This window comes from Pyrus communis, chromosome 2 (genome assembly GCF_963583255.1).
Source record: "Pyrus communis chromosome 2, drPyrComm1.1, whole genome shotgun sequence".
Taxonomy (NCBI): domain Eukaryota; kingdom Viridiplantae; phylum Streptophyta; class Magnoliopsida; order Rosales; family Rosaceae; genus Pyrus; species Pyrus communis.
In genome coordinates, this window is record NC_084804.1 from 10043661 (window position 1) to 10059777 (window position 16117).

The 16117-nt window shown below is 37.6% G+C and overlaps 2 protein-coding genes and 1 pseudogene across 3 annotated transcripts; all 3 read right to left on the reverse strand.

Moving 5' to 3' along the window:
* Window positions 1-2848: 2848 nt before the first annotated feature.
* Window positions 2849-6863, reverse strand: LOC137726175 (lysine-specific demethylase JMJ32-like). Of its 2 annotated transcripts, XM_068465055.1 has the most exons (6): window positions 6611-6863; window positions 5333-6284; window positions 4941-5011; window positions 4542-4852; window positions 3893-4000; window positions 2849-3701 (listed from the first exon to the last, which is right to left on the reverse strand). In XM_068465055.1, the coding sequence occupies exons 2-4, from the start codon at window positions 6163-6165 to the stop codon at window positions 4656-4658; spliced, it is 1101 nt and encodes a 366-aa protein (XP_068321156.1). In that variant the 5' UTR covers window positions 6166-6284; window positions 6611-6863; the 3' UTR covers window positions 2849-3701; window positions 3893-4000; window positions 4542-4655. The 2 variants fall into 2 exon arrangements, with proteins under 2 accessions (XP_068321156.1, XP_068321155.1); XM_068465054.1 differs by lacking the exon at window positions 3893-4000.
* A 474-nt stretch (window positions 6864-7337) lies between these two features.
* LOC137725892 (sm-like protein LSM2) lies at window positions 7338-9809 on the reverse strand. Its single transcript, XM_068464727.1, has 3 exons — window positions 9678-9809; window positions 9395-9553; window positions 7338-7726 (listed from the first exon to the last, which is right to left on the reverse strand). Exons 1-3 carry the CDS (start codon window positions 9678-9680, stop codon window positions 7607-7609), a joined length of 282 nt encoding a protein of 93 aa, XP_068320828.1. The 5' UTR covers window positions 9681-9809; the 3' UTR covers window positions 7338-7606.
* Window positions 9810-14463: 4654 nt separating this feature from the next.
* Window positions 14464-15434, reverse strand: LOC137725424 (probable glutathione S-transferase parC; annotated as a pseudogene).
* Between the last annotated feature and the right edge of the window lie 683 nt (window positions 15435-16117).

Below are 16117 nucleotides of genomic sequence, written 5' to 3' on the forward strand. Positions count from 1 at the left end.
TTTTTGCTAAAAAAATTTGAGAAAAAAAAAAAGCCTAATCAAATAATAGGTTAATTGACATTTAATTGCATTGAAAATAATAAAATACAATGCAAATTTATGATTAATTATAAGTCAAACCTAACTCACGTTACACTCTATGAGGGTATTTTAGGATCACGAGAATTATAAAAACCGACATACCAAGCTTGTTAAGGAAATTTGCTTAGTTGGACTCTAGTAAATGGGGTTTATGTCTGAAAAAAATAAAGAAGATGGGTTTCAAGTTAGAGAAAATAAGTTTTAAGGGGGAAACTCTCATTTTCAATAAATTAAAAAAAAAAAAAATCATAAACCTAGGCATGCATGCATGCATTATCCAAATTTTTATAATAAGCTCGTTAGGCATCGATCGAGGATTGCGAGAGGATCACAAGTCGGCTAAAACATGTGATGGATCTTGTCTTGTGCTAAGGGTGCCGTGCTGATGCAGCTGGAATTTCCCACCACACTCCAATGGTCCATCCTAAAAGTCTCCTTAATGTTTCATTTTCTTTTTTTTCAAACTGCTTAAATCCATTTCGCAGTCAAGAAGAGAAAATAAACTTGTAGGTTGGGATGTCGAAAATATATGAAAGCTCATTGAGCTAGATATGAGGAAACACAAAACAGGTTAACAAGAATTTGACAACAAAACCAAATTAACCACAAAGAAACATGACAAAAGGCACAACACGTGGTCCAGTGCCATTTACTTGTAGCTAGATTAGATATGAGGAAACCCAAAACAGGTTGAGACTTGAAAGACAGCACATGGATCTAAAGAAATCGAATGTAATTGAATCACTTTCTTGCAAGGTTCTAACAGACGCTAGGTACTAGTCGGGTAGTGAACTAGGTAGATTTAAGTAAATATATTATATTTTGTATAAATAAATGTCAATTTATACTTAATATATATATATATATATATATATATAATTTCATCATAAACTAGAAAATAAAATGATATATATATTATGAAGTATTAGAACATAATGAAAACATGGGGAACAAACATATAATGTGTGTTTATTTAAGTGTTCAATAAGTTTCTTACAATTTATTCGAAACAATAAAATGCAAAAGGAAAATTATCTATTTTCTATCTAAGTGAGTTGCAACCTAGGCAAGTGTTTAGATGGGTCTGGGCGGTCTAGGCAGGCGCCTCAGCAGGTCTAGGCGTCCTTTCTTAATTTTCAAATGCCTAGGCATTAATCGACATAATACCTTACACAACTCGAAATTCGTGTGAATATAGATCCAATGTGTGCATTATTATAACACAATTAACTATTATCATTTTACCGAACACATAATATGAGTATATTGTATCATCATATTATTATTTTTATATCATTTTGCACGTTGATCAACCTATGAATTGATATAAACACAACATAAATATAAATGACTAAACTTGAACACAACTCATTCCCACATCCATACCTGTGGCTTGTGCCTGTATATGTTTCCTCCAACATACTACATTATTCCAAGCTTGAAGTCATCATCATAGAGGAGGTCAGGAAGTGACTTTGGACACTCTTTCTGCATGCACCTCTTTATGTTAAGATACGATTTCGATAATTATTTTTTAGCCATATGCATTCTAAAAATGAATCATTTTACAATTTTTTATACACTCACATATGGAGTGCAGTAACCTAAACGATGGGCCTTAAAACCTTATTATAAAGTTTGCATTCAACCTACTTTATGCATGATCTACTGCTGCCATAAGAAAAGAAGTCCGGCGATGCTGCGATTCTATTTTCTTTGGAACAACGTGGAACGGTTTACAGTCATTCTGGCAATTCTATTTTCTGTCTTGTAATTAAATACATTACCAGACGAAAACATAAAGTGACGATGGATCTATTTCATGCAAGCTCTTCTAGCTGTTTGAAGATAACATTACAATAAACACTTTTTTTGGTGGAAAACTACATCTCATAAGTATGGCACTTGTCTGGAGCTAGGTGCCGTGCTGATGCTGCTACATGTTCCAACCACACGCACCCAACTGGTCCCTCCTCAAAACAAATCTTACACTTCGTACTCATCCACTTTCTGTAACAATTTAGATATCCGCTTTGATCTGTTTTCTGACTTTTCGGTTGGAAACTTGGAATCAATACAAAGGATATGCTTTTTTTTTTTTTTTTTTTCCTGAAATGTTTCCAAATATCTGTTTGGTAACCATAATTAAGTGAACTTATCATGTTATGATTATTGATTAGCTATAGGTCTATTTGGTAACCATAATTAAGTTGACGTATCATGTTATGATTTATAGACGGTTTGTTTAGTAACCATTTTGTGTTTAATTTATTGTTTTTGAGGAAATAAGGGAGAAAGGAGAATGATAAAGAAGGGGGTGATTAAGGGGACGTGGAAGAATTAATGTATACGGAGACATACGTTAAATGATTCAAATTTTTGTTTCATGCATTGGTCTTCATTTCCCCTCATTCGTCTCACCACCATCCCTCCTTTATCTAATGTTTTCCCTTTACCCTTAATGTAAAAATGAAAGCTAAAAAATAAAAATGATATTGTTATCGACAATTCTCATTGTGCAGATGTGAGTTAGACCAGCTGTCAGCTCTCTTACATCAAAAGCTCGAATCCCTTTCTTCATAGATTAAACTAGTTTAATTAGAACGTGGACTCATTAGTTAGAATATTAAAGGTGGATTGGGAAAGATACTGAATGTCCTTAGATGTAGCCATCAAGACAAAAGTAACAGCCAAATTTCAATCTCTAAAACCCCTATAAAACCCCAGAAAATTGTTCATTGCAGCATATTCTCTCTCAACCTCTCCATCTTCCTCTACCTTCCCAATTTTCCCTTTCTAGAACTGCATTGTCATAATTCCATACCTCCATTGCAATGGAAGGAATGGTAAAGTACCAAACTCCAAGAGTACTCGTTACAGAAGTTGCAGTACCACAGTTCATTTCAATAAGCAAACGCCCGTTGACTAAAATGCTGGATACAATTTTTGAGGAAGAAGGTGATTTTGCGGTGGATCCAACCCCGCGGTCGTCGATCTACAAATCATCTTCGTGTCATCTCTCCCGGGATTACAGAAGCCAATCTTGCTAAACAGCTCGTTATGACCGTATGGCGGTCTCCATTTTCTTTGAGATTTAGAAGAATAAAGAGCCTTGACAGTGAAGTCATTGCTCGTTTCCGGCACTGCGTTATGTTGTTTTTGCAATTTTCATTCTTCTCCTGGAATTTTTTTTAGCTTCCGAGGAGATTTGAGTCTGCTGTAATTTTTCGTTTCATTGAAGAAAGCAAAATAAAGAGCCATTATCGTGGCTCTGTAGCCAAAAGAGATGAACATACAAAGTTACAACGCAATCAATTATCATATTTATTCGTAATTAGACCAAAAACTTGCATTGGGTAGCAAAAATGCTCCACATAATCATAACCTGCAGCACGTATGAACTTTTCGAAAATGTATTGGGATAAAAGTAAACATGTAGCATAACAATTACAGAATATGAGTGCTCAAACAGGCCTTCCACCAGTGTGACAGTGTCTACAGTCGCCCCGAGCTTCCCTTGTGGTGGCAGCATCATGCAGCAGTTCCATCGATTCCCTCTAGGGGTAGTTGAACATATCTCACAGCTGATCCTCCCTAACAATACAGCTCCTTGCCGAAAGCTTGCAAAAATGAGTGACCCGTGTTGTCGAGTTGGAAAGGAAAATACAGTGTTGAGGAGTAAATTACAATTCAGAACACAACCAGTAGATATAGATCAACAACAGACCTCAACAAAACAAACACGAGCATGAGAACAAAAGGTATATGAAACCAAACAACTCAGAGAAAGTCGTGAAACCTAGCAACTCACATTTTCAGAAGTTTCACACCTCCCCCAGAATGAGATTATAACCCCTGACATTTGAATCCATCGTGTGTTTGCAATGTTTGATTAAACAATCCACAAGCTAACAGTGTTCTCCATCACAAATAGTTAATCTATCATACTTCCCTCACTTCTACAATGGTCACAAATCATGAAATCGCCAGGCCAAAACTAACATTTGGGTCCAACTGAACCAAAACAAGGCAAAGGTACTCAGCAGATCAACTAAGATCAAATACTACTTAAATAATTATTAGTGTTTGATCGGCAAAGGTTTACTACAAACACAGATACGAGAAAAGTAATATATGCAAAAACACTCATAAAACTCGGCATTATAATACATCCTACTTAGCAACACATTTTTGTTTAGAATGTTAACAGAAACAATCTAGTTCTGCTGATGCTAACATAGAAGTTTTTAGCACGATCTCTGACAGCTAAATGTCAGAACTTATTTTATAGGGTGATCTTCCTGGGTTAATTCTTGCAAACGAAACAACAAAGGAATCCTCAATGTAACCATAAACTTCAAAAAACAAAATAAAACGGACATTCTTATGATTTATAGAAATATTTTTTTCAATGTAGTATCAACCGGTTGTATTGACTAATACTGATGTAATTTCCCAACCTCAAGGATGCTGTATTGTTCACTTTCAGAGATCTCTTTGGCTTCCCAGTCTGTGCAGTCCACTAATGACAAATCTGATACTCAGACTAATGATCGGTGATCATCCATCACTCCCTAAATCTTCTCTGGTCCTGCTAAATGTGCTATAGTCCAATCGGAACACAATTCATTCCTTAGACAACATGCCAACGAATCTGAATCTGAATCCTCATACACTTTCTCAGCCAGTGTTGGAGTATTAACGGATAGGCAATGAATTGATTGCAAAAAGTTGAAGTAAGCATACTTGATATCATACTGCATATCATACCCTGCCAATGATAATGGAACATCAATATTTCACCATATAAAAAGTGGAACCTAGAAAGTCAGAAAAGTGTTCAGTTCTTGATCCCTTACAGTAGTTCACAGCAATAGTGCGTCCTCTGCTATCTGGAGTTTGTCTAACGTGATGAAACCACATGCTTGGCCTGCATTTACTCTACCATATCAGGCTTTGGAAATTACAAAGCATGTAGAAGTATGAAAACAACAAATAATCATGCACATATTTTTTTTTTATTGGGTTATAAAAATAACATGGACATCTTAATCTGCGAAAAATTCTTTTCATTTTACATACGTTGTTTACCAAATAAAGATGATATCCAGAGAGGAAAGGACTAGGTATCAAAGTACGCAATGAGAATGCCCAGAATTGTACAAAACAGGAAGTGAATAAAGTCTGATGAGATTGAAATAGACAAAAGAACAAAAAACAAATGAGTGCAAAAATGATGGCAGACACTTACAAGTAAAGAATCTCTCCAGGGTTGACAGTACAGTGAAAGGGCTTAGGACCGTCGAAATACAAAGGAAAGTCAGAGAGCTGCTTATCTCTGTCCTCAGGAGAAGGGTAAGGATCGACACTACACCAAGGCACATATCTGTCTGGCTTCTCCAGTTCCAACGTGAACTCTCCAGTGTCATGAGAATACGCATATTGGGCAGATTGGTAGTCGCGGATATACATTCGATGCACATCAGTGGGAGGAAGGAGCAGGAAATGCTTCTGCCCAGTCACAACAGCATAGAGATTCTCATAGTGGTCCTTATGAAACGATGTTGTAGACAGATGGTTGCCAATCCACATGTTGACTGCATCAGGGAGGTAGCCAAGGGCCTCACTGGCCCATGGGATATGGGGGTCACAATCCCCAGCTAAAGCCGAGTACTCTGATGGAAAGCAGTTGTTCTGCTGCTGCGCATAGGCCACCAGTTTCGATTGGGAGTCATTGTTGGTGATGAGGCTGAGAGCTTTCGGGAAGGGCATGCGCTGCACGTGAGCAGACGCAAAGCAAAGAGAACCATCCAAGGGGACGAGGGCATCAGCCTGGCCGTGCGGAGTAAGGTGAAGGGAAATGTCAGCAGAGGAGAGGGCTTCAGTGAGATAAGAATCGTCGGTCCAGGAGGAGAGGGCGGGCCAGTGGAGGGTGGCATTGGATATAATGCAGGGCTTGTTTTGGTTAACATAATCTCTAAGGAATTGGAGAGGGGTGGGTGGGAACTCCAACCGCTCCACTCTTCCCGACTCGCCTAGACTTAGCTCCCTTACTTCTTTCCACAATGCCTCTATTTCCTCCATATTACAAGTCCAGTTTTCGTTGCTCCTCGCAGTCGGGATTACAATTTAAGAAGGGTTAAACCTCCAAAACCTCTTATTCCATTCACTAAACTTCTTCAAAACAAATGGTTAATTGAGTCCTGTAGGTTCAAAAAATATATTATCCAGATTATTTTTCTTTCAGCAACACAGACACAGCTCTGATTAATATGATTTGGTTAAACAGAGCTACAAAGAGTTAAGTAATAACAAAATTTTCAGAATTTCAGAGTTATAGCTACACCACAACCAATTAACCATTACTAGAAAACACCACCAACCAAGAACAATTCAAGTTCAGTTTTTTTTTATTTTTTTTATTTTTATAATTAAAAAAAAAGAGTAGAAAATTGCTGCTGAATAAGAAATTATAAATAGAAGCCCGGGAGTGAAAAAATGGGAAATTAAATTTAAAGAAAAAAAATACCTTGTGGCCCTTCTGGGAATTGACTGAGTGAAGGCGGTAAAACTGGACAATGGCAATTTCTGCACCTGAGGAAGACGAAGCAGCGAAGCAAGAGAGAGAGGGCGGGGGAAAGGGAGGAACAAGGAAGGCAGGGTCGGCTTCGGAAAAGCGGGCCGGGCATCAGCTGGCGGGCTTCCCAGTTGGGCTTCACTTGCCCTAGCGTACAATAATATAATACTACGTAGGACTTGAGCTACAACTGTACAAATGGGGATGACGGCAGTGGGTTGAAGAAGAATTTCTATCTACAGCTTGCGAAACAAAAAACAAAGTTTTTTTATTTAGAATTGTTTTTGACACTCTAAGGGCAGAGAAAAAAATTATTAATGTTTTTCTTAGAGAGAGAATAAAAGCTTCGTTTTATTTTGAAGTTTTGTTTTTTTGTCAAAAATGTTTCTCGTATTCTACAATAGTGTTGTAGCTCAAGTGATTGAGATCACGATGATTCTTGCAAAAAGCACTGTGAGCTCCCCGTCTAACGGCATAAAATCGCTCCAAGCCGTGATTCACCACCTCACAGTACTCGACTCTTTAAAAATACTCGTAACTCAAGTGATTAAGAATACCACCGCATCCACGGTATTGTTGTCGAGAATACAACCATTTCCTTAACCTTCTCTCTTTAATCAACTCATGGAGAAGTAGAAAACATTCTAACCAAATCAATCATAGACACGCACGCGGTACAATCTCGGAAAAACTAACAATACAAATGGTGAAGCCAAGGTTCTGGATGCCCCAATTTCAACTAAAATGCACTGCAACAGATAAAAAACACTAATTTGCACTGGCCCAAGATGTTTCATAGAGCGGAACTACGGTCTAGTAGGAGAAGCCTTCACGAACTTGTCATAGAGAAGGTACTGGTAAAAGACTAGAAATGTAGCGAAAAAAATTACACAACATTTCAGTGCTCAACCACGCCCTTCTTTAATTGATGTCAAAACTGAGCTAACTTCAGCCACCGCGAGCTTCCCTTCGGGTGGCATCATGCAGCAGTTCAACGTCAACTCCCTCTGGGGGTAGTTGCACGTATCTTACAACTGATCCCCTAATAAAACAATTCCTCACTGACATCTGCAAGAGAACATTCATCATACAGTTGTCAAATAGGAAGGGCATTCGATTGTTAAATAATAACAAAATTCAAATTCAATGTCCATAAGACATTCTTTAAGCATAATGGGGACAGAAAAAATCAACATATAAAATAGATAACCACTAGAACTAACAAAGCAAACACGAGAGTACGGGAACATCCAATGCATCCAACAAAACCAAGGAAATTAGAGTCAGAGTCAAGAGACCAATGACCCATGCTCTGAAGAATTTAACCCACAGCCCCAAAAAGAAAACTTGCTCCCTGAAATTAAAATCATAAAATGCCTTTGCAATGATCGACTCCCACAAGCTAACAGTGATAAACATAAACATAAACATCATGAACATAATAAACTCATAACCATGTCAAACCCAAATCAATAATAAGTACATGGACTGCATAAATTCAACACAAACATTGGAGGAGTAATAGACGCAAATCACTCATAAACCCTGAAACTAGATTACAACACGCACCTTAACTATAAATACGTTTTGTCACAATTAAGTGACCTAGAATGATTTAGTGAACATTTCTCACAGGAAAAGTTTAGTTTATCCTATTACAATTGGGCAAGAAAAACCCCCACTCAGTGATTCCAAGATTTCAGTAAAGCTTCCCTCCAGGTATGACTCCTAGGAAGGAACCAAACCGGTAATTTTGGATGAACCAAAGCAAGCTTCTTTCTCCATTTGACCTTAAAAATTCTTTCACATGGGCCACGACTTAAGTCAAGAGGCACTGATATTTTCTTTGTTTTACACACACAACTTATATAAGCCCTTCTCAAGAAAGAAAACAAGAAAAGATATGCTTGTTTTTGTAATGAGCTTGGGCTTCTCTTTGGAGTACTCAACATCAATTTTCATCTATTGGTACGCCCTTTTGTGCCATTAACTCAAGTCAACAACATGATAAGCCCTATGATCTTCAATTGAGACAACAAAACCATCTCAGATGATTCTCTCACTTTATCTTTCGCTGGTGCTATCCCCAAATTTTATACTTCGCAACATTTCCACATGCCCATCATCTTAAAGTTTGCATCCAGCTACATTTATTTCTTATGTAGCTTATTGGATAGTGTTCTGTACATTACAGGGGTCTTACATAACATTCCCTTCAAATATTTTGAGAATAACAGTTCTCCACACTAAATTCAAATCGTCCATTTACTCGGTCTTGGCTATTACAACCCAAATGACTAAACATCATATAGTGAGCCAAAATTCTCAGTCTTTTTCATTACGTGATGAACTTTCCGGTACAATTAAGCCAACGAGCAAATATCCTCCATCAATACTTAATCTGCTCACAATCACTCAGAAGTCTGGACATACTAAAGCATAGATGGCCAGGGCCTATCACTACCATTGTTGTTCTGCTAAGACCCTTGTTACTTATTTACAAATCCCAAAAACTTAACAGGTGCAAGTTTTCAAAAACAAAACCACAAAAGACAATAAAAAATCAAAACAACCCATTTGAAACCCTAAAACCTAACTTCTCATCACAAACTCAATCAGTAGGATTACCCCCTCCAAACACCAAACCCTAGAAACCAAGCAAACAACCAACAGGCGCAGACAAGTACATAGAAGAGGCAAACGTTAACGGGAAAAGACAAAGAAAAGGATGGTCACCATGTGAGGGTACTTGTCCTGGTCGACAACCCTAGTGTTCTCGAGCTTAATGTTGAGGTACTGATCCACTGAGTGCAGTGTTCCTCTGATAGCAAGGTCATTCTTCAGCTCCACCGTCACTTCTCTCCCCACCAACTCCTTGAAATACGAGAAGAACAACTGCAAACCCACACACCCAACAGCAAAACCCATTTCAAATTACGGATTGCAGGGAAAAATTCGGAGAAAATCAGCATGGAAATTGGAAACGTTGATGTAAATTAGCATAGAAATTGAAAGTTACCATTTTTACTTGCAGGTTGAGAGAGACAGAAGGAGATGGTGAAGCCCTTTGGGTTTGGGGTTCTGTAGGATCGAAGACTAGAGCTGGCTTTGCAGAGACTCCAAGGAGAAGGAAAGGAGGATGTTGAGAGGCAAAAACAGCGAGAGAGGAATTTTGCCGCTGCCCGTGGGTTTTCCCTACTTTTGGGCTTATTGGAGTTCAAATGCCGTGACTGGGCCTTGAAGTAGGTTGTTTTTTCTTTTTCTTTTTTTTTTTTTTTTTTTGGTCAAAGGGCCTACTTTTATATACTTTGCACATTTATGGTCTATTTACTAATTCGTAATCAAAATTAAATAAATAGTTGATTTTTTATTACGGAATACTCAATTTTTTTTATTTTTTGTAAGATAAAAATTATAATTATTATGGAGAGCATGAGTTTCGAACTCAAAACTAACACCCTATCTTTTAAGAAATCAAAATAAAGGCAGAGCCTACACAAAATAATAATGGGTAAATTATACTTTCATACTTCAGGTTTGAGGTCTATTTTAATTCCTTACAACATCTTCAAAACATCTCACTTTCATACCTTAAGTATTATTTTATTTCAAAATAATACATCCGTTACATTTTCCATCCATTGATCCGTTAAGCGCTGACGTGGCTGCCAAATAAAATAAAATAAATAAAAAATAAAAACTGAAGTTAACCCTTCCCGTCATTCCCCGCTCCCCGCCCCCCCCCCCCCCCCCCCCCCCCCCGCGGAAAAAAAATCCCCGTTGTCCCCTCAAAACCAAAAACCCAGAATAATCCCAACCCACCCGCATCCTGCTCCCCCCCCCCCCCCCCCGCCGGCACTGCCTGCATCTCCCCCACCTGCGACCATCCTTGCGCACCCCACCCCCAACCCACGACCCTCCCTCCCTCCGCACCCATCCTCTTCCCTTCTACACACCCCCCCAACTCCTTAAATCCACATCCATTCCACGATCCCGGCGATGGCGAGATGGGATATGGGTTTTTTTTTTTCTTTTTTTTCTAGGTTGCAGGTAGGGGGTCGGGATGGGGGAGAAGACAGTTTTTTTTTTTTTTTTTTTTCTTCTTCTTCTTCTTCTTCTTTCTGTTTTGCAGGGAAGAAGATGAAGATGGGGGAGATGGGTTTGGGGGTTGCAGGGAGAAGAAAGGTTTCAGTCTTTTTTTTTTTTTTTTGAGAAAATTCAGATTTTAAAAAAATTAAAAATTATTATTTTTGCCACGTGGCAGACATTTGGCAGCGGCATATATGTGGTTTGCACATCAGTACTTAACGGATCAATGGATGGAAAATGTAACGGATGTATTATTTTAAAATAAAATAGTACTTAAGGTATGAAAATGAAATGTTTTGAAAATGTTGTAAAGAATGGAAATAGATCCTAAACCTAAGACATGAAAGTACACTTTGCCCAATAATAATTTGAAGGCATTAAATTCTGTGGTTGGATGTGGTATTCTAATTCTCAGAAAAAAGAAGAAATCAAGAATGCAAAATTGACTATTATATAAAAAGAAAACTAACGAAAAATTCAAAAAAATTTCCCTTTTAATGAAAAGTCATTTTTAAAGATATAGTGAATAGTACTAGATAAAGATATAAATGTAGGTTTTCGTTAAAAGTGAACAGCACCGGGAGTGTTTTGTTAAAACTCCCTTATATAAATGGTAGTTTTAGGGGACTAAATTTGTAGACAAAAATTACAAATTAAATTATATGTCACTAATAAGAGTGAGTACGTTTATTAACGCTTAAGTCATAATCAAATCATCAACTTTCATGTTATTGAGTTTACAAAATTGTGTCTACAAATTTAGTTTTACTAGTATTATCCTTGTATAAAACAACTTTTAAGGAAAAAAAAAACACTAGCACTAAGAAAGATTGCTGCCAGTTGAGGGAACTCAAAACTCTGTTCGCTTGATGAGCTACTGCTGGAGATACAACAACGGGACATAACACCGTGACACAACAAATTTTCTCGTATTCTAATTGTTCTGGGGACTAAGTTAGATAATCTCATCATATATCGAAGGGTTCAAAGTTTTTTATCCAAATTACACAAACAGTACGACATGTCCCATTTTGCTGCTTGTGTTTGTTTGTTTCCTTCTTCATTGAATTTGGTAAAGTTCAAATCATACATGAGACAAAAAACAAAGAACAAGCAACAATAAGCATTAATTAAAATACCATAATAAACAAAAATCCAATAACAAAAAATAAAACATTAGTTTGACCAAAAAGGGAAAAATATAAAAGAATTCTAGAAATCTTTGCTGGCAAAGGAAAAAAAAATAAATAAAAAGGAAAAAGAAATTGTAGCTATCTTTTACATGATGGTGCAAGCAGGATTTTCTTCAGTGAAGTAGTTGAAGGTATGATAAAGTGGTGGCACCGAATTCGGTGGCATGTTCATGTTGTTCGTTGGGTACTCCTGCATGGCACCGTGCATGGAAGCTGAGTTATAAGCTGGGTACGCATTCGCGTTATAAGCTGAGTACGCACGCATGTTGTAATCTGGGTTATAACTTGGGTATGCATACGTGTGATAAGTTGAGTTATAATACATGTTATTAGCTGGGTACATATGCGTGTTATAACTAGCTGGGTACGCATATCTGTTGCCAGGAGAGCTCATCTGATTCGCATTCTCACGACCACGATGCGTTAGGCTTGTATGGTCATGTTGAGCCTTTTTGTGCAAGTCCTCATCACTATTGTCATCGTCTTCATCATCGTCGGAATGCAAGTCAAGCACACTACTATTGTTGTCACTATCATCTTCATCGTCGGAATGCAAGTCAAGCACACTACTATTGTTGTCACTATCATCTTCATCGCGATTTGAGTCAAGTACACTACTATTATTGTCATCGTCTTTTTCGCATCTTTTGTTTTCATGTTCATCATAATAACGTCTGCTTTCCTTAGGGGCACACTCGCGTCTTTTGCTGATAAGCTTTTTAAGCTGTCTTACGAAGCCACCTTTCTTTTTACCTTCAATTTTTTCCTTACCACTTTGATTTTCGTTTCCACCATGATCAAACTCAGCACATTCCTCCTCCGGCAGATCGAACGTGACAGTTTTTCGGCTTTTGCTCCTCTTAACAAAAGCCATGTTGCTGAACTCGTTGTTGAGGTGAGAGAGATGTATAGGAATTGGGTGATCGTTCGAGGTCAAAGTTTTGATCTTAATCCACAATTTACCAAAGTACTCTTTATATAGAGAAGATAACTCTAATTGATAGAGGAATCCTACTTGAAAAAAGAAAACATATCATCCAGAAAAGGGAAATAAGAGATCCAGAAAAGGAAAAAAGTGACTTTCCTTTTTTCTTTTTGGTGCCTGTTTGCTCTTTCTTTTCAATTCTTAGGCTTTATGTTTTCCTATTCCATTCGGGTCCTCTGTAATTAGTTGTGCAAACTAGGGTTTCCTAGATGAGATGGGATTGTCCATCACAAACTAGGTTTTAAGCGTGCAGCTGCATGCATATACATGCCTTTTATAAGCCTTGACCTAAAATATCCTTCGCTGTATCTCGGACTCCAGCAAGCAATCCGTGGAGATGTTGTAAGACTCCTCTTGAGTTGTCAATTATTATAAACTGAATTACTTATAAGGTAATAACTTTATCATCAAGATATTCCACTCTTAACGGGATTCAATATTGGTTAGCAAGAATTTCGTCCAAAAAAAAAAATATATATATATATATATTGGTTAGCAAGAATCATGGAACCAAGATATATTTAATTGACTAATTGAAACTCTAATTAAGACAGACATATTGTACATGTCTTGATGGGACAATATTTTGATTTAATAGTAATTTGGTGTATCTCTCTACTAACTATAATAGACGGTTTTAGAGAAACACTAATTGCTATATTAAGGGTGTCTTTGCTTCACAAAATAAACTTTCTATTCTGAGTTGTTATTGCTAAAACACTTTCGCTTGTTGAAAGTAGAAGACTTCTCCGTAAGAACCATGTCTTCTGTATTTTATAAATAAGAAAATAATAATTGTTTTATCGTAATTTTGATTTATTAAATCTATGATTCTAATGTTTTGTTGTTCTTCTTATGATTTCAAAAATATCTATTTTGAAATTGAAAATGTTGCCAGAAGAATTCTTTTGTACTACCACGCGCTCCGCCTCTCTATTTTACGACCCGGTAGGGGCTGCTTCCGGTGCTGTCCAACACCGCCATCGATGCCATTACGATGCCGACCGACGAAGGACCAGGCGGAGTGTTGTATCTGCTTGGAAAACATGAAGGTGGGAGTTGAAGCCAAGGAGATGCCATGTAAGCATATGTTTCACAAGTCGTGTATTGCAGGTTCAATCGCTGTGGATATGGCCATCGTGCCCCTACAGGACGATACATTTGACATGTTTAGCGATTTGTTATCATCACCTTGTCCCGATCCAAACTGGTGGGTCATTGGAGGAGCATAAATTGGTGTTATGGTTATGCCCGAGTGTTCGATTGAATTAAATTGTTTTAAAAAACTTTTCTTTCTTTTTCTTCTGGTTAAAATATATCGAACTAGAAGCAAATTGTTTGGTATTTGATTTGATTTCATAGTTCCTATACAAGCAACAGAAATAAATACAAAAGAGTTCATTTTCTTTGTTTATAAAAAGCAATTAAAAAAAAATATAGCACACTGCTCTAACCAACTTGACTAAACTCAAAACTACAAACATCATTGTTTGCAATTTATTTTAAAATAAAAAGGTAGATACAGTCATATTTTCCACTTTAGGGACATGAAGATCACATATAGGCTATACTCATCCATCCATGCCTGAACAAGTTTGATAAATCTAAAGCTCTAGTGTCTTAGGTATGGACATCAAACTTCTTTCTAAGCTCCAAAAGGAAGTCATACATTTTGTACTGATCAGGCAGAGACTTGGACACACTCTCCCTCTGCATGCATCTCTTTGCCCAACCCACCAGCCTCGGACACTCCTTCACCATGCACAGGTTTCCACAGGTCTCCAGTGCATAGAACCAGCTATAGAAAGGGATAAGTGCCACGTCCACTAGGCCAAAACTCTCACCCCAAAGTAGGTCTTGTCCCCTAGCTCGTTTTCCAGCAGCTTGAAGCACTCTATCAGTTCCTTCTTTGCTGCCTCTTGGACTTCACCTGTGGTTGCCCACACCAACTTCCCTGTTGAATAAATCTACGACGACAAAACCCCAGTTAGAAAGAACACCAACTTCTTACGTGCAAGTCAGAGTTTGACATATGTACGTATTAAATTATATAACTTGTTAAAATCACAAAAGAGAAATGTTTCATACACCTAGTCATGGTTTGCAGGTAAAGATTAGATAATTAAATCGTTAAAATCACAGTTTGACGCATATACTGAAATAACCAACCTTCTTGTCAACATAGTCAGCCCAGAACCTTGCATGGGCTCTAGGGTAAGGATCAGAAGGCAGCAGAGGAGCTTTATTACTCCAAACCTCATCAATGTACTGAACAATGATGAGGGATTCGCATATCGGTCTTCCCTTGTGGATCAGAACTGGGATTTGCTTGTGAACAGGGTTCATCTTGAGCAGCAGAGGGCTCTTGTTGCTCAAGTCTTCTTCCCGGGACTCGTACTCGACGCCCTTCTCCGCCAGGGCAATCCTCACCCTCATCCCGAAAGGGCTTGGCCAGAAATCCAACAGAACCACTTCATCTTCCATTGCTAGCTTTTTGCCTGCTGCTTGCTTCTTTGATAGTTTTCTTTGACTGGTTACTCTGTGCTACAAAGGCAAAGGGAATCAAGTGTCAATATATATAATGGTAGAGAAAGTTGGCCGATGTTTGTAGAATTTTCTTGGGTTGGTTTGTGTGGGCGCTTCCAGAGTCTCCAGTGTCACTGCTTGCGCAAGAACCACATAGGTAGCTAGTAATTTCGAGAGGCGACCACACATTGATAGACTCATCTAGGACCCACCCTACAACATTCTAAATTACATCAATGGAGTATTCGACATGTGTACAGAGCATGCACACTGTTATGATCAACCAGCTAAATTCATCGGGTAAACTGACTATTTCTATTTATTTAAAATAGGTATTGAAAATATTCTTATATTATTTAATAAGAGTTAATGTAATTATTTTCTATTAATTAGACATCATTTGATTTGTAAATATGAATTAAAAATTTAGTCTAGTATTGCTCATTTATTAACTACAAAACTAATGAAGAAAGAGTATAATCACTAGGGAAATGATATTTCCAAGCGCCCATTTTTTCCTAAACAATCCCGTTTGTTTTTGTGCGGAAAAAATGTACAAAAATCACTTTCTTCTTCCACTAAGTACTGATTTGGTACTAAGGTAATATAAAAAAAAACTAAGCTCAAAAAGGTATTTGATAAACACTTGAAAACAGTTTATTTTCA